The sequence below is a fragment of the Parasteatoda tepidariorum genome, chromosome 5 (assembly GCF_982258835.1).
Source record: "Parasteatoda tepidariorum strain Cologne lab strain chromosome 5, Ptep-v5.0, whole genome shotgun sequence".
Taxonomy (NCBI): Eukaryota; Metazoa; Arthropoda; class Arachnida; order Araneae; family Theridiidae; genus Parasteatoda; species Parasteatoda tepidariorum.
The window spans coordinates 85,093,640-85,120,354 of record NC_141759.1 but is presented as its reverse complement, the minus strand read 5'-3'; the positions used below and the strand labels follow the sequence as shown (position 1 = coordinate 85,120,354).

General features: G+C 27.8%; 1 protein-coding gene and 1 long non-coding RNA gene across 3 annotated transcripts in view; one reads left to right on the top strand and one right to left on the bottom strand.

Moving 5' to 3' along the window:
• Positions 1-1,977: 1,977 nt before the first annotated feature.
• On the bottom strand, positions 1,978-24,959 carry LOC139426355 (uncharacterized). The gene is made up of 3 exons (XR_011637609.2): positions 24,729-24,959; positions 4,457-4,555; positions 1,978-2,168 (listed from the first exon to the last, which is right to left on the bottom strand). It is a non-coding gene; the product is annotated as an uncharacterized LOC139426355 (long non-coding RNA).
• The window catches only part of LOC107455518 (protein eva-1), a 267,486-nt gene continuing 258,908 nt past the window's right edge, over positions 18,138-26,715 (top strand). The window contains exon 1 of one of the 2 annotated variants that reach the window (XM_043050992.3): positions 18,138-19,462. In XM_043050992.3, coding sequence (XP_042906926.1) covers positions 19,327-19,462 — 136 coding nt within the window. In that variant the 5' untranslated portion in view covers positions 18,138-19,326. The remainder of the gene's footprint in view (positions 19,463-26,715) is intronic. The other variant, XM_043050993.3, reaches the window with a different exon arrangement.

The following is a 26,715-nucleotide window of genomic DNA, read 5'->3' as shown; positions in this document are numbered from 1 at the left end:
TTTAAAAATTATTTTTTTGGCAACAAACCTTACAATAGCAGACCAGACATTTCTCTTGGATCATACAAAATAATTAATATGTATCAGCAAATCTTTTTTTAAAAAAATCAAATATTTTTTTCTAGGCGTATTATGGAATACTTTTTTGAAGCTATCCTACAAATTGGAAATTGGTAAAACATCAAAAAAGAATTTGACTTAGGCTTTTTGGATAGTCTAATTTCTAGGATGGCTCTTTGTTAAAAATTTGTAGAAAATTAAAACATTAGACAAATGTTTATAATGATAAGAATATAAAACCATATCCTTATGCATTTTCCAAATCACAAGCATCTTAATCAACCGGTTATTGAATTCTATAAATAAAAATATTCTTCAATCCATCGTAATTTGTGTCACCTTACATGTTTGGTGGGGTGAGATTAGTAGATAAATAAAAGCAAGCCATAAAATTTCAATTTTTACAAAAATGCAGATTAACAATTTCATTTAGGTAGAAGAAACAGGCACAAAGAAGTATTAAAAATAAAATGGCAATGACAGGTTAGCACTAATTTAATAAAAAACAAAACCAGATACACATAGTAAGAAGGAAAATTATATAACCAGACGAAGAAGACAATAGATATCACAGAAACTGCTTTTCTTTACTGTAAGAACTGAGATGCATTATCTTTTCAAATTTGAAGTTGAAAAACTTTAAGGAAGGAGCATTATTTCAAATTTAGACCAATTGAGATTTCATAGAGGTTAGTTAAATTTAAATATCAATGATTGATAAAGCTTACGCTGTATCAAATGCATTTACTCCATTCCTGGTTGTCAACAGGCAGGGTGATCAGTTGTCGTTTTAGAATGCTCCGTAAATTTTGGAGGAATAAAGATATATTGATGTTTTATTTGTGTTTCATAAGATATAATTGATGATAGAGGAATAAAGCTACATGTAATGAGTGAGTTTTCTTAATTATCAACATTATTTCTGAAGATCTCACCAATTTTAATTCTCGATCTATAATGGCGGAGATCGAAGATTAAGGCTTAGCTATTGACTCCAGACCTTACAGGAGGGCAAGTTCATAGTCGATTATTTTCCAGTAATTGCCATATTCTTGACGAATTGATTTAACATACTAAACATATTTTATTTTAAAAAAGTTTTAATTTTCTTTACTGATTGAACAAGAACGTCGGTTGTGGTCGGGTGATTTCAATTTTCTTGAGTGAATGATTTCACAAGCTAATCACGTAAACTGTTATAAAAATATTCTCAGTTTTTAATTGTGAAATAAAGATATTTATGTTTTTTATAGTGTTTTTGCCAAGATTTGAAAAACCTGTATGAAATAATTTTAAAATATTTAAATTTCATTCATTTCAGTTTTGTAAAGCCTAGTTCAAATTCATATAAATATTCTCTAAGTGCTGTGTGTATGCTTAATTTTAACAAACTAATTTCATATTAAGGCATATTATATATATACATGCGAAATTTATAATTCTTGCTTTATATTTTATGATTAAAGTAACTTTACTAATTCTTATGTGTTTAATATCTGACAGTAATAAATTTTAGTATTGCTGAATAACAAGCATCAAGGCGGTTACTTTACATTAAGTAGAGTAAAAAAAAATATTTAAGGAGCTTTAATACATTATAATGAAAGGGAACACCACTTTGTTTTTAAGTCTTTGTTACTATTTTCGGTGTTTAGATGAATGGAAATCTCTTAAAGTGTAACCTGTCTTTCCCTTCATTATTATTCCATCCGGAACATTGAGCATGTGCTGAATACTAGCTCTTATTCATTGATATGAAAGTATAAACTTTTTTTTGGATAATATGGATTTTTCGTATTATCCAACATCACCCTTATTTTTTTTTTATCTAAACTGGTTTATCACAGTATAAAATTTATCCTAAATAAACTATAAAACGCATAATATTTAATGTTACGGATTGTATACTGAAAATATTTTACTCAGAGGAAAAAGTACAGCTCCCCGATGTTGACAATGCCTTGCGCCATGAAGTATAAATATTACAAACACATAAACACAAATTAAAGAATTACGCTTTAGTCTCCTTTACTTACAGAACAATCATATAGGGTAAAGAATTGGACAGAAGTGTGCCGAAATAGCTTCGAAAGAAATAACAGTCGAATCTGAAAAACACATGACGTAAAATAGTACGTTAATCACATTTAAATAACACATAATCTCTTAATGTTATAATTCTTTCTCAGATATTATACATCAAATAGATTTAAACAATTAATATATGAACAATGAAATGAAAGCAAATGTATAAACGAATTAAAAGACATTATTAATATGAAAATGCTTTTATTTATCCATGTGAGATAACAGTAAAGTATATTTATCAATAATTTAAAATTTTAACTCAATTCATACCTACTTTTCTGGAAACAGCTTATACATTCCAGTGAGATTTGTTAGGCATATAATTACGAAATAATGAAAAAAAAATTAATTTACCATGCATGTTTTTTTACTGATATTTTGTATCTGCGTATATTCCAAGTATTTATTTATAGAATGCAAACATAATTCGCAAAATGTTATTCGGGGAAGAATTTTAAAGAAAATTAATTCAGTATTTTTAATCTAATCATTAATCTAATCTAATCTTTAATCTAATATAGTATAATTAATCTTCGGAACATAAAAAAATGTATATTGGCATAACAATGAAGTTCTAAACTATTTAGCACGTTGTTTTCTTTTACTTCAGAAAGTAAAATATTTATTCAAATGTGTCTCGCAATATTTAGGCGGGCCTCTGTTATATACTTAAGATTATTAGGAAAAACTTTAAAGAGAGGTTGGGGACATCACAAGGATTCAGCAAGCCATGGTCGGATTGGTCTTCGTTCACAGCTAAGTGTTTTTGTTCAGAAGATGGAATGGGTGAGGTGGCGTGGTTCCAAGACCACCCAGCTCTCCTAATTTAAACAGCGTGTATTTCTTTATTTAGGCTGCACTGCAACACCTGTGGATTCAAAAGGAATATGGTGGCATTCGTCTGTGCTGCCGCGGATATCCAAAAAAATCCTCGTGTATTTGAGCGAGTACACGCATGGCTCGACGTTGTAACGCTAGCATTGGTAGTAACTTTGAGCATGTTTTGTGACATTTCTGTATATCATCTACCACAGCAATGCCGGGATATCAAGGTAGGTAGGGAGTTGGGCCCGCGTCAAGGAGGTCGTGAGTTCGATTTCAGCCTGTCAAGGACAAAATAGTGACTGGTGTGGGCTAAATCTGTTGGGGTCGCATATTCCTGAAAGCTCTCATTCCAAATGAATACCTCTGGGGGTACTGGATCGGAGATTGATCATGCTCTGGTTCAGGCCAAAATTACTATCTGCGGATAGATGGGTGGTGTGTAAATGTGTCCTCCCTGTAAAACGGGGCATGACGTAAGTGTGTAGCAGAAGTTGAACTCTTGGCAATAGATAGCGCCACTATAAAACAAGAAAAAGTGTACCCCTTTACCCTAAAATCGGATTGCAAGTATTGACAAATGGCAAAAACAACAACAACATTTTCCACGGCATATGTCGGTTGGCTGGTTCTAATACCACTTGCCACACGGGTAAGCCTGCTTGATGAAACCGAGCAAATTTAAGGCAGAGTGTGTGTGGGGGAGGTGTTATCACGCAATACCAACCGTCATCTATCAAAAGGTACCTCATGATAGAATCAAGTTAGCATGCTTTATATACCAGTGAATTGATGTTTAATTTTCATAGTGGTAGTTACGCCACATTGTGCATTTCTTGTTTTTCAGTGGCGCCATCTATGGCCAAGAATTCGACTTCGCCACATCATACGTCACACCTGTTTTTTATAAGGCGGACCCATTCATACATCCATTCATTCATCCTCAGATCTTAATTTTGACCTGAATCAGAGAACGATCGATCTCCAATCCAGTACCCTCAGAGGTTTTGATTTGTTATGGGAACATGGAGGACTTTTGCGACTCGACAGATTCAACGTGCATCAGTCACTTTATGTACTACATGGGGCCCAACACATGTAATTTATTATATGTTACAGGTTAAATAATATTTTTGTTATATTTTACAGGTCCAGCGATCCCAACTGGGAACACGACTTACAGATTACGGAACTCTGCTATAAATGATCCTTTTAAAACACAAATGTTTATAAATTTACCTAAAGAAACGATATAGACATGGGAGAAATATTATAAATTCAAAAACAATTGTATATTCTTAGAATCCTATTCTTAATGGTCAATCTATTTAAATCATATTAATTCAACTGGACTGCATAGAAATTTGACAACTGCAATATGTTTCAGGATAATATAAACTATTCATCTTTACAAATTGTATATTTCTACTTGGAAACAAAAGTGAGCATCCCGCATCGATTAACTAATTTAGAAAGGAAAACTCACCAAGGGATTTGGTTTCCATTATGTTATTGCATGTTCTAACAATAACAATTCATCTTGCAGTGTTGTCAAAATCATCAAAATTGCAATAATGTAGTTCATCTGAAATGACATACTAAATCCAAATGCTATTAACATTTTACGCTGAAATATCTGAATATTCAGTGCAAATACTTTAAATTCTAATTTTCTGAATTGAATGGACAGAAAATGCATAAATATAATATGAAATTGAATGATTAGAAGTACTGTGTTTCATTGATTTTATTATATTCTAAAATTTGCACATCTTTATTTCAAATACATTTTTTTTAAATGTTCTAAAAAAAGTAAAAGAGTACACTTAATAGTGAATCTAATCTGAAAAGTTTTTTTTTTTGATTGAAATGATTCGAAATGTATTTATATCTTTGTCATAAAATGTTGCATTATTTTCAACAACATTTTAATTGACATACTATTTTTAAAATAATGCAATATTACGCATCACGTAAAAATCAAATTTTACCAAAATGAGATAATGAGAAAAGCAAAATTCAATGTGGAATTAAATAATTAGCTCTTATTGGCATTATTTATTAACTTAACTTCTTAAATCAAAATTTTTTAATTGAAGTTTCTTTTTAATTCTAAAAGCTTCGAGGTAAATACGTGTTAATTTAATATGGGAATATTTTTAATGGGAATAGAATTAATGAGGTATATTTATATACATTTTGTAAGTAAATAAATTATTGCAATTTTATAGTTTTTGGATAATCTTCTAATCATTTTAAAATAAAATATTTTTAATGAAGTATTTTTTTTATATTACAAATATGTTTTGGTAAATATTAATTATTGGTAGACCTAAACTTAATACGAGGAATCTATTTTTCTAAATGGAAATGATGGAAAATGTAAAGATTTAAGTGTGTTACAATTGGATAGTTTTGTAAATGTTCGAAATTAAAAAACTTTTAATCGATTCACTGCAATTTAAATTTAGTAAAAAAATACTTTAAAAACTTAATTATAGATCTTCAACTTATAAAGGATTATAAAAATTAGAAAAGGGCTCGATATAATATGTTATTTATTAAAACAGAAGTATAACTTAAAAATTTTAAGAGTGTTTGATGACTATGGAAATGATATGAATTTTTAAAAATTCATCTCTAAAATTGATAAATTGATTGATACCTCAAAGCACTTAAAGTTTTTAAATTCATAATTTTATGCATTAAGAGATTCGAAAAATAGTATCTGATGCATGAATAAATAATTGCTTATATTTTCAAATGTCTCTGAACGCAGATTTAAAATACAATATGTAAAGAGACAAATATTTCAAAACTAGAAATTTGTTTTACAGATATTTTTTATTTCCAATGGCAGGCCAATTTAAAAGAACAAAATGGATAAAACAACAAGAAAAACATGGCAAAAAGAGATAAATAAAATTGAATGCATAGTGACTTGCTTAGCCCATACGGGCCCTAGCTTCAAAGTAGCGTCCACACACAGTAGTGGAGATGAGCGCAGGACAGACGGAAATATGGGGCAAGTCCATGTCCTCCCCAGGGCGGCAGAGCTTGCATTTAGGAGAGTCAAAATGTTTATGCTAAAAAGGTGTTTGGCCAGACAGTCATGGCCCGTTACAAGTCTGAAGAGAGCGACTGCCGTAAACCTGGGCTGATTTGGGATAGTTATAATATGGTTGAACCAGGTTTTGTGTATATTTGTTTTACAGATATAACATTCTACAAAAATCAACTATTGTTAAAATCCAAAAAAATCAACTATAATTAAATCCCTTTAAAATCTAAAATAGATCATTAATGTTGCTACTGTTACGAGTCAAGCTGTACTGCAGAGATAGTTTTTATCAAAAACAATATTTGAAATATCTATCACTCATCAACAAGCAAAAATAGATTGAAATACCCGTAAAAGTTTAGTATAAATCTTAAATACAAAAAAAAAAAATATTTCGACAAAAAATAACTGCAAACTAATCAACGAATTCCATAAACGCAAATTCCACAATTTTTCTCGTTTTTTTTTTTAATTTTTTTTTTTTTGTTTTCTCGTTGCACTGTTCTTCTTTTAATGCTTGCGTTAAATATTTAGAACTCTATGCTACCATAGAAAATTTTCTTTTATTAATAAAGTATTATGAGATTAAAAGTTTTACTTCTTGAATTCGTAATCAAAAAATTTAAAATAGGCCTCGATATGGTGTCTAAAATAAAAATATATTTTCACATAACTCGTGGACTTTCTCTCCATGTAACGCGAATGCGGGTTAGTTCCATCAAAAAATCCTTCATGAAGGCAAAATTTCTCCCAATACTTGATCCAGAAGCTCCTTTGTCTTCTGGATTAGGTTCAAAATTGCAAGGCTCCGGAGTTGAACATTAGAAGTCATTAACCCAAAAATTGGGTCGGCTGTTCAACGACGGTTATAAAATAAAATAAAAACATTATTTTCAAACAATTCTAAAAATCACAACAAAAAAACTAACATGGAATTCTGAGAAAACTTTAATTTTTTATAATCAAATAATGGAGTTATAGATTCTGAATTTCAGATGTTCAAAATTAGAATAAGTTGAACTATTCTGGAATTCGAAGCAAGTAACATTTTGACATTAGAGAAATATATTCATAGGAATTTAACTTCTTGAATTTCCAATCTGAAAAGTTGAAAAAAAAATGGATCCAACTTGCTTTCTTGAAAGAAAATCGCAATATTCATAATATTGGGTATACCTATTAGATATTTACAATAGGGATCATGTGGTGAAGGTAGGTTTTACATCCTGTACTTCCAATATGAGAATACAAAACAATCCTATTTATGCTTCCGAAAAAGACAGTTTTTTAGTTGAACAGCTTTTAAAAATAATCGCTGTTGTCGTTCTTAAGTTCACAGGATTAGCAACAAAGCAAAATTGGAATCCACTTAAGGCACAACTCTGCGACTGCCAATTTTGACTGCCATAAGTGGAATATACTAAGCTTAAGTGCACTATTAGAAATTTCTCGAAAACAATAGTTAAATAATTGAATGATTATTTTACCATACTTAATCAAAACAGTCAAATTACCACAAATAAAATGGTAATCAAACCGTTAAGTTTGAGAAAAACTGTTCATTAACTGCTTTCACGTAATACTTTTAACCAACCAAAATTTTATCGCACCAACTAGAACCACCTAATGAAGCTACTTAGTTCTTTGCAACTGCCTACATATGACATCCAAGCAGGCTTATATGTCAATCTCATGACCGGCAAAACTGGAGATCGACTCCTAGTGTTGACACCACAATATTCCTTCCATTCCCTGCGACACATAAAGAATTCCCAGTGTCCGGCACTCTCCTATGCCCATTACCTAACAAAAAGCCGAGGTCCTGTGTCTAGTTAAATAACAAATTTTTTTTCACGTCTCTGAAAAATGCTAGTTGTAAATGGTTAAAAAACCATATGGTTTTGTATTCATGGTTTTATAAAAATACTTTCTGTAAATGGTTTCAAAACCATGAAGGAAAAAATGTTCTTTACCGCAAATTTTACGATTAATCGGATGGACAGACAGCTGCCTGTTATTTTATCATAATTTTAGAATGGAAATTTTAACAGTGTGTTCTTAAGGTTAAAGCAGGGAACACGGCGATAAAATCATTAAATTCGGAAACAATATAAAATGTAAAGAAAAGTACATCTTAACATAAAAGAATTATGAAATTAAAAGATGTTTTACCGACTGAATTTTCAGCTTAAAAATTTGAAATAGTGAAACCAATTCAAAGAAAGGCATATTTTATAAGAAAATTATTATGGAATTTAGATTTTAGTCTACAGAATTTACAATGTGCAATATCGAATGCATTATAACATTTGAAAAAAACATTTTAGCATATATATAAATAAATAGAATTAAATGATATTTTCTGAATTTTGAAGCAAAAAAATTGAAATAGTGAAATTAATATCATATTCAAATAAAAATTTATTGTAACGTAAAAGAAATCTAAAATCCAAGGATTTACCTCTTGAATTTCCAATCTAAAAATTCGAAGAATATGACATTTAAAGAAAATTATTTTCTTGATATTTATTTAATATATAATACTAGAAATATCTAGAATAAACACACTAATACAAAAAAGCATGTTACTCGCAATTTTAATACTTCATGATTGCCTAAAATTCTTTCTCGACAGCTTTTTAAAGTTTTATTATAATAAAAACTAAATAAATCTATTTTCTTACATTTATAGGCAGGTCATACATTACTACATTTTCATAACAACATTTTACTCAATGCGCATCAAAAAATTTTTTTTAAAAAAATTCGTTCTTAAACAACAAAATGTCAAAGATTACTTTTGCCCTATTTTAAATGTTGAGATCTGTTACATTTAATAAACTGGAAAAACTGCTCCAGTGCCAATTTACAACATCTTAAGTAACACGCTAATAATCTATTTTGGAATAGCAACGTATTTTAATGATGCTTATTTTTAACGTTTTTTATTTGTGTAACAGAATTCCATTGTCTAATAATTGCCTCAAAGCGTCTTTTACAAAATTTGTATTAATTTAAATAACGACATTTACCAGGAAAATTTAGAAATATTTTTATCGAGCTCCGAAAGCAAAATTTTTACTCTAATCTGCATGTCTGGAATTTATTTTTATGAAAGAAACAGCAAATTACCGATAGAAAATCATTAACGATATTATTAATATTAAATATTCTAACCAATTATTTTAAAAGCTATATATCGTATATCATTTAGCTCTTCCTAATTACAATTTTTGATGGAATGAATTAATTATATTGAGACTACTAAATGATTTTTAATGCTTTTTTTTTCATAGAAGCATTTAAAATCTCTCTATTATTACGGACAAACTGGAAGAACCATTTAGAAATAATTAAATGTTTTCCAGTATTTAAAATTTTGAAGGAATTAAAAAACATCATATTGCTTATTTGTATAATGTTTTTAATGAATTTGTAATTTGATTTTTGAGCTTGTGCCTTCTTTTAAGAATTTTTTGTCAAATATTAATAGAAATTATAATTTGTTTAATATTGGTAATTAACGAAATCGGAATTGGTATGGTAATACTTTTTATTTAATTGTGGTTCAAAATTATAAAAAAATACAAAAACATTCTAGTCGTAAATTTTGTGTGAAAAAAGTTAATTAAAGTACATATTTTAATCAAAAATTGGAATAATTTATGAGTTGTTTAATATTAAAATTAGCGAAATCAGAATTGGTTTCGCAACACTTCTTTTATTTAATTTCGATTCAAAATTATGAAAATAATATAAAAAACATTCTAGTCGTAAATTCTGTGTGAAGAAAGTTAATTAAAGTACATATTTTGATCAAAAATTGGAATCATTTATGAGTTGTTTAATATTAAAATTAACGAAATCAGAATTGGTTTCGCAACACTTTTTTTAATTTAATTTCGATTCAAAATTATAAAATCATACAAAAACATTCTAGTCGTAAATTCTGTGTGAAAAAAGTTAATTAAAGTACATATTTTAATAAAAAATTGGAATAATTTACGAGTTGCTTAATATTAAAATTAACGAAATGAGAATTGGTTTCGCAACACTTTTTATATTTAATTTCGATTCAAAATTATGAAAATAATATAAAAAACATTCTAGTCATAAATATTCTGCGAAAAAAGTTAATATATGTTTTGAAGTTAATGTATAAAAAAATTTGACAAATCCACAGCTCTCTGATCTCATTGACCATCAGCTTTCAAATGAAAAAAGCACAAATCTGAAAATAAAATAATATAAGACGAAAGTTGGGGAGGAATTTGACAAAATTAGACGATTATTAGTCATGTGCTAAATCTAATTAAATTTTTTTTTGATTCCCTTATGAATTGATTGAATAAAAAAAATATTATGTATGTAAAAGTAAATATAACTTCCATTCCCATCATAATTGCCTGTATTCCCAGGAAATATGCAGGAAAAGCTGTTTCTTAGTTGATAGTTTTGTAGGTAGTACTATTTATTATTTTAAATTTGCCGTGCATATTCAGTGTCGATGGTCCAACATGGTGACATACAATTGCAAAAGAAAAGAAAAAAAACTTGTAGCATCAAAATTTTCAGATTTCATTTTAATTTGCTTATTGTTAAACTGTTTTTACTATTGTATCGGTATTTAAAAAAATGTATATGAAATTCATTTTATAAAAATGCTTTTATAAAATTTGCATTTATGTTTATGACATAAAATATTAACAGAGAAAATATATACTAACAAAATAGAATTTATGTAGCAATTTGATTATTGAATATTGTTTATAAGAAATTCATTCGACTTACCAACCAGTTCAATCATGAACTTTAAATTAATTTAATTTCTTGATTTGTAATTTCAAAATATAAAAATAATTATTTCATACTTTTGAGATCATACTTTCTTTATAAATACATTTATAAATAAATAGCATATAAATACATTTATAAATAAATAGCTTATGAATACATTTATAAATAAATAGCTTATAAATACATTTATAAATACATACTTCATAAATACATTTATAAATAAATAGCTTATAAATACATTTTTAAATACATACTTCATAAATACATTTAAAAATACGCTTATAAATGCATACTTTATCAATAAATACATTTATGGCCATCATACAATAGTTGTTATATTGATACAATTATGTATACTATGCAATACTTTTCTAAACATTTCAATTATGTTTATTTTATAACATTTCTTCTTTTAGGAAAATGACTTTCTGTGAAATGTCTGAAAAATTTTCTAAGTAAAGAAAAAACGTCCACTAATCCTAAATCAAAATAAAAACATTTCTTAGAAACTATTAGGCAGTGATTAATGCGCTGAGAAGGACTGTGTTTTATTCACGGCAGTGACTTGAAACCCAGCCAGCTTCAGATTTATAAGTGCCAGCTTAACCAGGAAAGAAAAGTTGATCGTGAACTATACGAACTTCCAAAACCTTATTGGCTAACAACGGACTCTTGAGGGAATTTTGTACTTTATTTATTACTAATAATTAAAAGGTATTATTTAATAATTATAGCTTAAAAAGCAATTTTTAAAATTATGTATTAAAATATTAAAAAAAAAGTTAAAATTATTTCTTGATTATCTAAAACAAAAAGCTGTTTACTCATATGGTATAATTAATACAATTCGGCTTAAATTTCTTATTTATTTATTTATTTTCTGCTTATTATGTAAGTATCTGACATTTTTTTACATTTAGTAAATTTAATATCTTAAATTTCATTTTGCAAAATAATAAAATCTCGTAAGAGCAAATCTTTTAAAACAGCGGATAGTTATTATTTAAATCTAATTACTATATGCGTATCATTTATATTAATTGTTTAATTTATCAAATTTCCGACACTTCTATAAAATATTTCTTAATTCATTATTATTAAAACTGTATTTTCAAAACTATAGACTCAAATTGTACTAAACTAATCCTCATTAAAAAAAAATTACTGCTTGCGCATGTTATGAAATATTTGTTTAATTTACCAATTTATTTTCTTCGTTTTAATAAAATCTAAAGGGCTATTTATTGAATTAAAGATATTTAATGGGAGGAGCTTTTCGTTTTTTATTTTCTTACGAATTCTCAACACATTTAACAAATAACTGTTGATTCATATTTATCAAAATAAAATTTTTAAGACTAGGCGCATACTGTACTACACTGATCTTTATTATAAACTAACTACTTCCTCATATTATAAAATACTTGTTAATTCACCATTTTTTTTAAAAAAAAATCTCAATTGTTATTTATTGAAGGGAATTTTTTTTTCCATTTTTGTTTTTAGATAATTTCCACACACTTAACAAATAACTGCTAATTAATAATTCTGTTAACTGTAACATAACTGTAGACTTCATGCTTTACTAAACTAGTCTTTATTATATAACAATATTATTGTAAAAAAAGGAAAAAAAATATTTTTAATAAAAACTAATTTTTTGGAAGCATTTCAAACTAAACATAATTCTCTAAAACATATATTAACCCTTTGTATCACCGCGTTATGTACCTGCAACATACATGAAAATTCAATCCTATAATGAGCTGGATTTATCTATAAAATCGAACAAAATTCAGGTAAAGAAAATCTTGCAAACTCGGGGGAACCACGTCTTGGTGCAGCTACCTATATTATAATGCGCTTAGCAAGAATTGTTCCTCGACATAATTGCAGGATATACATTTTTTTTACAACAATTCCCTTGATTGTATATTTGGCTAAGGAGCGATTGAAAAATGTGGTATGAGATTTTGTTACCATAAAAACAACAATTTCAAAATTTTTCACATGAAGTTTTAAATATATTGGAATTTTTGTGCTATTTTTCACGATATTGGAGATGTTCAACAAATGCTTTTTATCAATAAATTTTTGATTTTAAGGACTTAATTTTTTCATTATTTTTTACACGTTTAATAAGATGTATTCTAACATCCACGTAAATATTTCTTAAATCAGAGTTGCTGAGTTACAAAGGGTTAAGGTGAAATTACTGCATTATGGTAAAAGTAAATTATATAGATTTTTTTCCCTATCAAAAATTATTCTTGGTCAAAAAATCAGAAGATTCGTTTTTAAGATCAGGAATTCTCACTTTTACCCGCGGCAAATTCAGAGTGTCTTTCTGAAAAACCATTAGCAAAATAGCAGAAATATAAAGCAAGAGGAATTTAATAGCAGAGTACTCGGTCGCTTATTCAACCGGGGAAGCATATCCGTTCATCCCTTTCAAACTCTTACGAATTTGGACGATACATTTGGAAGAGGGAACGAAAAAAAAAGTTCCAAAAGAACATGAAGAACGATACTTCCTTTTCCTTGGTTCAAGAAATGGCTTGACTTTCTAAAAGAATTCCATTTTTCCCCTCAAACAAAACTCAGTGCATTGTGATGAGTAGGGAAAAAGCATCAGCGTATGCATCTTAGGAAAGAAAAGTAGGGAAAAAACACGGACTTCAAAGAATTTGAATTTGTACTGTAAAGCTGCTATTGTAAAGTCCCGCCTTTTCCCTATGTCACCATGGTCAATCGTCACTGCTGTGCTGAATAGCAAATGTGTTCTCAGGATAACGAGGAAGCACGGTAGGGAAAAGGATTTTTTTCAGAAAGGAAAAAGTCACGTCTCCATATTAAGTATAAAAATATATAGGGAAAAATTGTCTATCATATGATGTACAGGACTATTACGGTAATAAAAGTAAAATAGTAGTAAAATAGTAAAGTCCCCTCAGTTATTTTATTTTTTAAACGCAAATCCATTTTTTTTCTAAACTAGGTATCAATTTTTTCTTAATCCTTATACATTCTCAGAAATAAAACTCTCACTTATGATGCATCAGTAATCTTTGAGCGGTATTTCGTTAATTTTGCGACTCACTTTGTCAACAAATCACGTGATTTGTGATAAAATAGCGCACACTCTCAGATAGATGATAAAAATGTTCCCTCTATTCGGAACCTCATCGCAGTGCACTGTGGAAGATTGTTAACTAGAGTGACAAAACTAGAATGAAAATTAGATGATCGAAAATATTGACGAAACAAGCTGGTCATCCTAGGGTGATCAAAAAGTACGCCTTAAACAAAAAACCGGGTTCGAATCCCGCTATTATCTATTAATCTCTATTGTACTTTTAAAATAAAATTGATACGCCTATATGGTGTCCACGATAAATTTATTATTAGAAAAGTTCAATTATCTAAGCCCTACATGGTTTTCTTTCCTGAAAAAAAATAAAGTGAAAAAATATGTAATTTTTAATTTTGATAAAATTCCTTTTCTTGAAAAAACGATAGTTACTACATCGTTTTGACGAAATTTCTGCTCTGGGCATAAACCAGGAAATGGCTTTATCAAAAACGTAGAAAAGATCCTGAGATTTGAGTAATCATTTTTTACAGTATATCATTAGCTTTACTTTTTATACAGGTGATATCTTTATATCAAACTATTTTTTTAGTATTGTTTCATGAGAGGTTCTTTAAACATTCACTTAATGGCAGCACAATGCACAAACTCTCAACGTCCCACTCTCAAGATGGAAATTGGGGTGTTCATCAACAAAATCACTTTGTTTAAGCAGTTTAAAAGATGAGGCTTTTCATTATGTGGTACCATACCTTTCAATAACAAATTTAAGTTATTCACTCATTTAGATATTATGTAACATCTACTTTTAGGTTTTTATATCCATTAAATATCCTGATCCTGAAACCCTCACGGTATAGACAGAGTGTTTTGTAATAACTGTGCAATATGCGTATCCTTACAATCCTGGGAAAGAAAAAAAGGCAAGAAAAAAAGTAAACACATTACGGACATAAAATTTAATATTTAATCATGAAAAAATAACCTAAATGCTATCTAAAGATTTAAAATAACTAGTGCTGATGGCGGGGTAGAAATATCAAGACTAGTTTCATTGTTTGAGGAAAATTAAAGAGTATCAACTTTAAATTTTCTATGGAAACCAAACATTTTTCATTTTTTCAGTCCTTCTCTTCTTCAATATTGATTCATTTTATTTAGGTTATGGTTATTTAAATTTTTATTGGCTTAATTTGAAACCTCAAATGACAATAATTTATTGACAAGGATTCTGAAGATGTATTTTAAGGGTGTTATTACAGAACACTCTTCAAATTGATTTTTTTGTTGTTCATTTGTTTTCATGGATATTTCGAGGGAAGCAGAAAATTTTCAGAGAATATTTCTCCAGAAAGTAGTTTTGTTTTGGATTGAAATTTCTCCAAAAATTATAACGTTCTTGTTAGTTACAATAACGTTTTTCAATAAATTTTAGAAAGGAAATGTATATTGTTAAAACGTTTTTATAATTATTGAATAAATTGACATGCGTGTTAAAAATAATAAAATTGCAAATGTATTGAAGTATTAATAATTTGTATAACTAAATATGATGTTCCACTCATAAACGTATGGAATTCAAACTAATGAATAAAAAAGCTGACATATGAAGTTATTTGTGTTATATTTAACATAACAGAAGAAATATTTTTTTTTTCTTTTTCAGACGTATGGAATTCAAACAAATTAATAAAAATACAGACATACGAAGTTATTTGTGTTATATTTAACAAAACAGAAGAAATTTTTTTCCCTTTCAGACAGTAAGTTGATATGGCATAAAAAATCAAAAATTAAATTAAGCTTAAGTATTTAAATTATGACACATTTTTTCATCGTTCTTAAGACTTATTTGTCTACAACATATAAAACTAATCAGGAAGTCAAGTAGTGTAATTTGCTTTAGTTAAATGTGAAAACACTGGAAAGTTTTTAAGTTGTTTAAAATAAAATCTTATTTATCATCCGTAAATGGCAACCCCCTTTCTCCTGAAGCATGCTATCAATGAAATAGATGTTTTCTACAAAGTTAGATGTTTCATGCATAATTAGATATTTTTAACAAAGAGTTGCTGATAAAAACCTAAAAATTGAAATTTCTCGTTATGAAAATCTCTATTTGAGGACTCTTTTAAAAGATTTGAAGCTTTATGAATTGGAGGTTCATTCCATTAAATTAACACCTCAAGCAATAGTCTGTTAAACTAAACATTCCAATTAGACAGATACGTAATTTCTAGAACTACGAATTATACTTAATGGTTTGATAGGTTTGCTTAAAACTGAAAATTTTCATCTCCATGTATGGTAATCTTAATACTAGTTTTTACATACGAACTTCACTGTTAGAAATTTCTCGGAAAAATGGTTAAATAACAATTTATTAAATTGTTATTTTACCGTATACAACCAAAATAGTAAAATAAATGTTAAAAAAAACGGCATTCAAAATGAAAACTTTGAGAGAAATCGTTTATTAACTCTATTCACCTAAATACGGTTAAAGAACATGAATTTTATCCGTGTTAACTAAGGCAACCTTATGAAACCTCTTTGTTTCTTACAGCTGGGTACATACCAGTACCTAGCTTCGAATCCCAGCGCTGACACCATAATATATCTTCTATTCTTTCAGCACATGAAGACTGTCCAATGTTCTGCACTTCTCAGTTGGTAATTTTCGAACATTGCAATACGATATTATTATTCACATATTGATGATAGTAACGCACAGAGCTGCGTAACATATAAAAATAGTATTTCTTACGTCTCACAATAGATGGCACTACCAGAAAAAACAATTAAATGACATTTCGCTTTTTATTTAACAAAACACAAATCAACCGCAACCTAACTCCCATATCGATTATCTAATACGAAAAGCCTATTTCGAGTGTCAAGTTAAATTTAATTTTTACAGTTTTTAAGCCCTCCTAGGTCGCAATACACTGTACTTTTGTAATAACGCTTTTTAAACTTTACTAGTAATAGTTTCCAAACAGTATAGGTAAAATAAATGTTCTTAAACATAAATGTCACTATAAATTAGGCTTATAGACAGCGGCAGCACAGATTAAAAAATAAAATATAACAAAAAAATATCAGGAAAAATTAAAATCTTATTATCGCCTTATTAAATGTTATATTTACAACATTTGCTTCTAAGTCTATAGTATAAAATGACGCAAAATTTTTTTTTTCATTTTTTCTCTAAAAAAAAGTAAAAAAAAGCAAGACTGTACATATTATTAAAAGAATTAAAAACTGACATTAATACTTAATGACATCTATAATGTCTCAGCGCAATGGAAGTTATGGATTTAATCTGGAACGTTTTTAATTATGGTCTTAACAAATTAAAATTTTAATTAGCAGAAAAATCTAAAATACTTATCAGTAATGTTCAAACACAAATATACACGCCAATTAAAATCATAACAAGCTAATTTAGAGTTCAGATTGCATGCAAATGATGTGGAATTCATGTTAATCCTACGTTAGGGAAAATAAAATAGATGTGCAATTTTCTAATGAATTATATAAATTAATGAAAAACACGATCTAATTTTAAGATTTCATGCCACAGATATTTTTTCTGAAATTTTATCTATGTTTAGCAAAATCTACAACATCATGGATCAATTAGTTAGATTAATTATTAAAAAAAATAGCACAGTGTGTTATTTTTCGTAACATACGAAAACTTCTGCAAAATATTAGCCATAAATTTTAAATAATGTATAGAAGTTTTGCTGAAATTCATCGGGAAAGAGTTCACGTGACAAACACTAATTGCATTTGTAGCTCATGTTCTGTTAGGCAAAGGGTTTATGTATATAAATATATATTCTTTTTTTAAAAATTATGTTACATTTCTTGTTAAACTTTTGTATCTTCTACACGTTCATCGTTATAAACCGGTAACGACAGAGAGGACACCAAAGAGCTGAATCTGGACATTTAAATTATTTTTATTCCAACCTCCATGACTTTAAACTGATTATTTCTTTTTATTTTCCCAAACTCTGAGTAATGCATTAAAGAAGCATATAAAGCATGTCCTAAAATTAAATGGAAGCTTACGGTGCATAAATGTTTCATAATTAATTAGGGATTTTTTTTTTATGTATTTAAATATGATTTTGAACATCAGCTTCGGGATAAAAAAAAAATAAGTTTTTGGCGCGAAACAGCACCTGTTGGTTTGGCGAGGAGGCTCCCCGGTTTCTCTCGACTCCATCTGAGCGCCCCCTGTCGGGACGAAAGCGGGGGTGCAAAAATCGTCTGCTCTTCATCACCATCAGTTCTGCTTGCGATTTCCCGGCTTTCTCACATATAACGGTGAAGAGTTCTTTTGCGGTAGTCTATTAAGAACTTTTTTATTCTATATTTTCGTTACTGCGCTCGATTGTTTCTGATATTGAATTATTAACCACCTTTTTTTTTTAAATTATTTGTGAATAATTATTTTTGAATATTTATTTTTTTTTTGGTATTTTTTGTTAAATCTTCATAAATAGTGTTGTGTTGAGAACTTGTAATTCAATATGTTGAGTTGAAATAATAATCCACCAATAAATATGACTATGATGGATTTATAAGTTGTTGTGGTTTTCTTCAAGTCTGTATAAAGATGGAATATTTTATTTTCGTTAGAAATTCACACTCTTATTAAGTCTAGGAGGTAGAAAAAAATAAGAGATGTAAATTTTTTTTTATTTGCTATCTTAATATAAACAAGCAAAATTTCATTCAAATCTTTTTAGAACTATATGATGGATACTAGTTTTTGGTTTTTGTGTTTGCCATAGTTCAAACTGTGTGTTCCTAGTGTCAAGGATATTTATTCACGTTGCCACTTTAATTGTGAAAAGTAGTTGGAAATAAGAAATTTTAAAATAGATCTATAAATTTTTAAAACGGCTTTCAGCGAAATAATGGATCAAGAGAACTAAAATTTTTATTATATTATAACATCAAGAATGCTAATAAGATTAATTATTCCACTTTACAAGGAAAAAACTCGTTTGAAAACGAATTATTTGAATTATTTATCGTCTCCATAGTAAAAACTCACTAAAGAACGAACTTTTAATTTTTTTTCTTCAACTGTGAATTATATTCAGATGTTGAAAAACATGCACATTCTAATGTATATGTGTCTGTGTCTGGAAATCATTGTTTTCAAAGTACATTAAGATCATGTTTTCAATTCAACTTGTGACATAAGAACATAGGATGAAAAAATCCATTGGTATGGATTACTCAAAACTGTTTCAGTGTGGTATATTTCGAACTGTAAAGAGCTGATTTCGAATTAAGAATTTTTAACAACGTGAGCTACATTTTCATTTGTCAAGCAGTTTTTCATAAAAGTATAACATTTTTACTCAATGGTGATATCAAAATGATGCATCGTAAACTTTCACATGTTTGTAACACTGTATATACAAAGAGTGTGCACAATTTCGGATATTGGTGTACTCATTTGGTAATACTTTTCGGATTTCTATTTCATACAGCATATGGAGGAAGTAATCTCCGTAAGTATTTGCATGTTTATTCAAGTTATTAAATTTTTTTTCCATGACAAACTGCAATTCTGACAGAGTATATGTTTTCCAATTTTTAAATAATATTCCAGTTATTTTATATTTTTATTGGTATAACTATTTAGATTTTAAAATATTTGAACTAATTGTATTTTAACGGTAAAAAACTTGTTTTTTTTAATGTCTACCAATTTTTTCAGATATTTTATAACTATTTTCAGGCGCTTTTCTTTGCAATCGTTTCATTTTTCACAAAAATAATTTCTAGACTACTATTACATAAATGGTAGCAGGGGTCTGCTTAGAAGAAATTTGGGTCCGTTAACGGATCCTTCACAAAATATTTTAACTTAAAAACGGACCCTTCACAAAATATTTTAACTTAAAAACGGACCCTTCACAAAATGATTTTTCTTTTAATCGGACCCTTCACAAATTTGTTTATATTCATTATTATTTTGTTAATTGAATAAACCCTTTCCAGGGCAGAAAACAAGAAAAGATGGATGTAAACGAATTAAGTTCGATCAGCAACTTCGGCAGACGATTCTTCCATTATTCGTCCGAAATTAATATTCTGTGTTCAGCAGTATAGGCTAAATACCAAATATTTGTATGTTGCATCTCTAATTTAGAAGCAACAATTGTTGTTTATTTTTTAAAATTTAATTTCGTTAATTATAATTTTACAGTGTTGAGCAAAATCTTGTATGTCTTTACAATTTAAAAACTCCTTGAAAAAGTTTTTTTTTTTTGCAATAACGGACCCTATTTGCACAAATTCATAAAAGCGGACCCTGGTTGAAAGAATGTGAGTAATTTTTTCACAATTTCACGAAAAACGCACCTTTTACAAAATGTCTGGACAGACCCCTGGGTACATAAAAATAATTTCTAGACTACTATTACATAAAAATGCTTAAATCCATTTAAAAAAGTACAAAAATTATTTTGCATAGATGTTAGAAACATTGTAAGAGTTAGTTGATTTATTCAGTTGGAAGAGCCTGTGCCAAAAAGCCCATTAAATTTTTCAAAAAAAGCTTTTTTTTTCAATTTAATATTGCTTATCAGAATTTTGCTTCGTCAGAAATTTAAATAATATTGTTATGATGTAAGATATAATATAAGTTATATAAATTTAAATGATATAATATAAATAATATTAAGTTAATGATATACATAGTTAAGTTTAAATTAGCATATCTTTATCTTTATATCTTATGCTCTAATCTATTCTCGATGGTAGTATTTGGTTAAGGATTGAGTGTCTGGAACTTAAGGATTTCTAAAAGAGACCAGTTCACGCTATTATGTACTTTGAAATATGACTTTGAAGTTTTTTTTAAAATCATTTTTTAGTTACAAAATTATTTAAAAAAACTTTAGATAGATTTCTTCATTTTGAAAGCTATCTCATAAATTATAAGATACAGATTGCGCAATCACCACCCTTTAATGGGTCGAACCATATTATTTGAATATGTTAACATAAAATTTAAGCATAAACTTCAAACAATATCTTATTGCTTATACTCGATCAACAATGTTAACATTATTTTTTTTGTAATGTTTGATTAAAATATGTTGCAAACATTATGAAATATGATAACTGTCTAAATTATTGAAAGATGAATTTGGAAAAATATTAGAATTTATATCATGTTTTTAATTTTAAATTTTCAAAAGGTAATTTAAAACAATGAATTTGAATACAGCTATCTTACGTAAATTATTGTAAAATAAATTTCATTTGTAGAAGTTGTATTTTACTTTTAACAAAGAGCGGTATTTTATCAAACATTGTAACATTTTTTTAATATTTAGAGACATTTATTGCTTCAAAAAATTATTTTTTTATTTTAATTTTAAAGTAAGATTTGATAAATGACAATTTTCCTCGTATGAGTTGTTTTAAATATTAATATTGGTGAATTAAAGTAAATTTTAGCTTTTAGAAATGTTAAGTCAAAAAAAAATTTTTTTAGAAAAACATTATTTAAAAAAAATATCAATCAATACCATTTTAATCGATTGTTTAATTCACACATCGAACTATAAATTTAAGAACAAAAAATATTTTTTTGTTTCCAAAAACTACAATATGAAAAAAAATTACAAAAGTAAGTTCTAATGCTCATCTTTTAATTTTGATACAAAATAAATTAAAAACAATTGATTGATTTCTCGATTATCACCTTCTTCTAAGTTAGGAAGTAAATCCTAGATTGTTGGTGTCACCATCAAAAAGCGTTAAGAGAACTTGTTTTTAAATCTATGAAAATCTTTTAATTCATAGAGATAAAAGGAATACTTTAAAAAAAGAAAAAAAAATTTCACACTTTTTTTTACTCTGATTTTATTATTAGATTTACCTCAGTACATAAAACAACTCGATTTCGCCAAATGAATTTGTGTATTTTGACAAATAGGTAAAACAATTTAAAGCAAGATTACAATTTTGGTAAAATATGAGCAACTAAAGGATGAACTAAAGAAAGCCAAAATATCCCAGTAACCAGCAGTAAGCAGTTTCCCACTATATTGATTACCGAATTGTTAATTTTTTGGTAAACGCTAGATTTTTACGAGCAGTCGTTTTTGTGCTAGTAAAATATATCTTTTGAGCTTTTGTGACATCAATGAGAGCAAAAGTTTCGAAAGTAATCATTTATTATAAATAATTTCGTAAAAAAATAAATGTAGCATTTTAATTTCTCAGATAGTTTTTTCAAAAATAACTTCGTTCTAAGAACAAATTAACCTTTAAAACTGTTGTTCTTCTACAGTTCGTCAAGCTAAAGTGGGCTTTTATCCTTTCACGAAACTTTTTCCACTACTTTTCTTTCCTGCTAACGTTTTCCAGTTATCGGTTTTTAAGACCAAAAGATCTCAAGACCATCAAATTACTTCAGATTTGGTTTTCCTTCCTTCTTTATTCCAGCTAGTCAGACATTGAGTTATTGCAGATAATACAGATCCTAGAAGTGTAATTATTCATTGTATTATTTTATTAAATACCGGAACTTGCTTAGTCAACTTTCAATATAATCTAGTACAACATATAAACTTTAATTGCAACTAAGCCGAATGCACGCACAACTTTTTTTTAAAATTTACTTCATAATTTTTCAACCCTTCTCCACTCCTAGCGTCTTAGTTAATTTTAAACAATATATTAAATAATTTTTTTCAGAATCTATCAGCCTATGCACGTGCAGAAGTACTTCTTTGATTTCAGTTTTAACTAGTTTTAAGAGATGTCCGTGAAATTATCTTAAGTTCTTTATGTATTATGAATTTTAGTAATAATTTAAAATCTCACCGGCATCCATTAAATCGCACAAACCATGGTAAGCATGAGATCGGAAAATATCAGCATAGTAGGTCAGTAGAAGTATTAAAATTATTTCCATCCATTTGTTAGATAAGAATAAAAAAAGTCATGTTCCATTATGTGCTGCACTACTTACGCACCTCTCGGGTAACTAGAATATCGTATCATGCAGATATATGCTATTGTGGAGAAAGTGTGCTGTCGATCAAGTCAACCTTCATCTACCATTAGGTAACTCAAGAAAGAATCAAGTTAACATGTCTTATATACTAGGGAATTCGTACTGAATAATCCTATTGGAAGTTACGCCCCGCTATTTGTCGAAAGCGAAAATCTTCACCAATAATTGGTATGACAATATACAGCACAATTACCCCCGTTTTTCTACTGCCATTTGAGAAAGGATCATTTGTAAATCAAAATAATTACACCGCAACAAAGCTTCTTTTTTTTTAAAAAAATGTATAAAATTTCTATGAAATAAATATTTAAATAATAGACAACCTAACAAAATTAATCTAAATAAATACTTAACGTGCAACTAATTATTTATCACTACTTAAATTATTTCTTAAGACAACTTTGGAAAATAAATAACAATAGTGTAACCATAAGATAGAGAAATACCAGAGCTTATAGTGCTACATAAGAAAAATATAAATATATATAGAAGAGAGAAAAGTTTATGTTCTTTTTTTAAGAAAATAGTACAATTTTCATTAAAATGAAAATAGTATTCAATAGTAATAGTAATATTTTCATTAAAATGAAAATGAAAATAGTATAATTTTCATTAAGTTTTTTATGAAAAATCACGATATTTATTTTCGACATAATTTTTTTCCTTCAAATGTAACTAATAGCAATAAATTTTACTAATTCTTATTGCATAGATATTTTTAAAATTATATAAATATTTATGAGAGATGCGTGTCATTACCATTTGCATAAATAGTTCCTTCCTTTTGATTAATAATAATTATATTTTCCTTCTAAATTCCTTGTATCATTAATGTTTGCATAAAAATCCCATTAACCAAATTATTACAAATAATTGAAGGAAATACAAAAACAAGAGGTTTTTAATGTGGTTTGCAATCATGTGTCACATTGTAATATACTATTTTACTTACGTTGATATAACTAAAAACGCGTTCAGTGGGTAAAAAAATAAAACTGAAATTGCAAAATATTCAAATTGAACATTTTTGAGTAGTAAAAACCGACTAGAAATAGGATTTAGAGAATAGAAGTAGGATAGAGAATGTCTCTGTAAGAACATCAATATTATTCTCTTTAGAACAACGAGGAATAGCCACCAATCATTTTTTTAGTTCTGCTTTAATTTGCATATGTTATAGAAAGCTCATTATTTAAGGTTTGAATGAAAAAATATTCGAAAGAAATCAAAAACGTTTTAGAAAAAAAGTTTTTTCCATTGGTTAAAAATGAAGTTAAAAAAAAAGAAAAAAGATTTTGCTCAGTACTTTAATTATGAAAACAAATAGTAAAAGTTTAAAAAAAATACTAATTTACACCTTTTGCCAATACATTGAGAGAAAAAAGTATTGTTAAAACTACAGAACATGATAATATTTACCGTGTTTCTATCTTTATGGGAACTAATCATAAAGTATGTTAAAATAGATAGAGTATGTTAAAATTGAAATCAAAGTGATTCTGTGCAGGCTAGTAAGCTAGTAAATGCTACAGCTAGTAAATGCTAATAACAAAACAATTGCAATATTACTTAAAAAAAAAAGAAAAAGAGAGACGTCCTTTTCAAAGGACGCTAGACACAGATGTGTTAAGGAAGAAAAGGCTTAGTTGCACACTAAGTAATCTAAGAAACAACTGCAGAAAAAAATAAAAAATGCGCGTGAAAAATACTACACACAAAATAAAAATCTACACTACTACCTCTTGAAATAAGAACCACTTCATTCAAACAGTTACATCAAAAAAGGCTATAGATATCTAATTATGCAATAAAAATAACTCCGAGCTTGTTCAAACAAACTTTTGTTTTATTAAAAGCATAAGCATAAATAGAATAACGCCATGTCTTTTTGGCGCGCTTCTTGGCCACCTGCAGCTTGGGCGGCTGCCAAGTGTATAATAACAGTTGGAACAAATATGTCCTGCTACAACAGTTTCGAAGATTGAAGGAATAAAGAAAAAAAGTTTTAAGCGTCAAAGAGAAAGAAAATTGTGTTATGAAATATATCTTTTCCTCCTGTAATGAGATAAGGAAAAGAAGTTTTAGAGGTCGTTTTTTACGAACTTGATAGGAATTTTGGCGACAAGATAGAAGATTTATGAGATTTGTTTGAATGTTTCTGATATGTTGCTAAAGTTATCTAACAAAATATTTTCCGGTTAAGGTGTTGATATCATTCTATGCAAAGTATAACATACGATAACTAAATTTATGGTATTTGAAATCTAATTTAGATAGATAGTTTTTTTAAAGCATGTGAATTATGTAAACAAATAAAAAGAAGTTAGAGAGCCATTTTTAAATCACTTTATAAGATGAACTAGTAATTGAAACTTCTGAATATTTTTCGTTAATATCCATGAAATATTTCCATGTTTTACAATATACGATATATACTATTTGGCACATAATATTTGGCGTATATATTTTTTTTACATATTTTTTAAAGTTATATAAATATTAAAAACATTACTTTTTAATAACTTCTGCTTCCTAATTTAATTTAACATTCCACCTTAAAAATTTGATTTTTTGATTTCAAGGTAATTGGGGGGTTAATTTAATAGTGTTATCAGGTCTAATAATGTGATCATCATTTCTGTGGTAGGTAGGCCGTGTGATTGAGCTCTACATTTGTAATTTTTGTTTAAAAAATGAGTATAATTTCTAAAAAAGTCAATTAAGAAAGGTAATTTCTACCCTTATAGCAGTCAGTGCATGTGCATTATGCTTACTATAGATGGCAACATCAATAAATATGATTCCTAAATATGCAGGGGTAGAGTCAATATTTTTTCCAGGGAAGAGGTGCTTTCTGACAAAGATTACAAGTTCTACAACCAATGCATTTTTAAGGAAATTTTAATACAAGTTTTATTCAGGTGAAATTACCATAAGTGTTAAAATGTTTTTCAAAATGTTTATACGAATATTTATATACATCCCCTGATTTATCCTGGATTTATCCACTGTATATGCTCATCCCTGGGTTTATAAAAGATATTATGTTTTTAAGGGGTTTCATTGATTCATTTCATTGTTGTAGAGTACGACGGATTTTGTAGGTAATTTTATGCAGATGGCATTATTACAGAAGCAATATAATATAAATAAAAATATTAAATTAATTAAACAACCCCATTAGCAAAAAACTTCCAGCACGATAGCGAGAGCTGCAGAATATTAGAGTATCTGCAGATTGTTTGTCATGCATAGAAAAGTGTCACAGCATTTAAAGTTTTATTTTTTCAATTTCATATTTAAAAAGATTATATTTTAACTCTTAAACTTTAGGAATTGCTATTTGTTTCAAGTCCTTGAGGGCAATTCTTTTTGAAAATTTGCTGCTTTAGAAGCAAACGAAAAATGGAAACTTTCAAAGTTTCCGACTAATCGACTTTAATTCACTGGTATTTTGAAAAATAAAGAATTTAAATGACAAGAAAAATTATAAAAATAAATTCTCAACTTCGAAAACTACGGTTGCATGATTTTAGACTTAATACGGTTTAATTTCCTTTATTTACCTTCACTTATTCTATTTTTTCATTTATTTATTCACTTATTCTATTTAAAAAGAGTTTAATTTTTTTAGCGTAATGTGTTTTTCTATCCCATATGTTTTAATTTTGCTGTACGTTTGTTAAGTTAAACTTGATTTTTAAAATAATAGTCTTGGTCTGATTG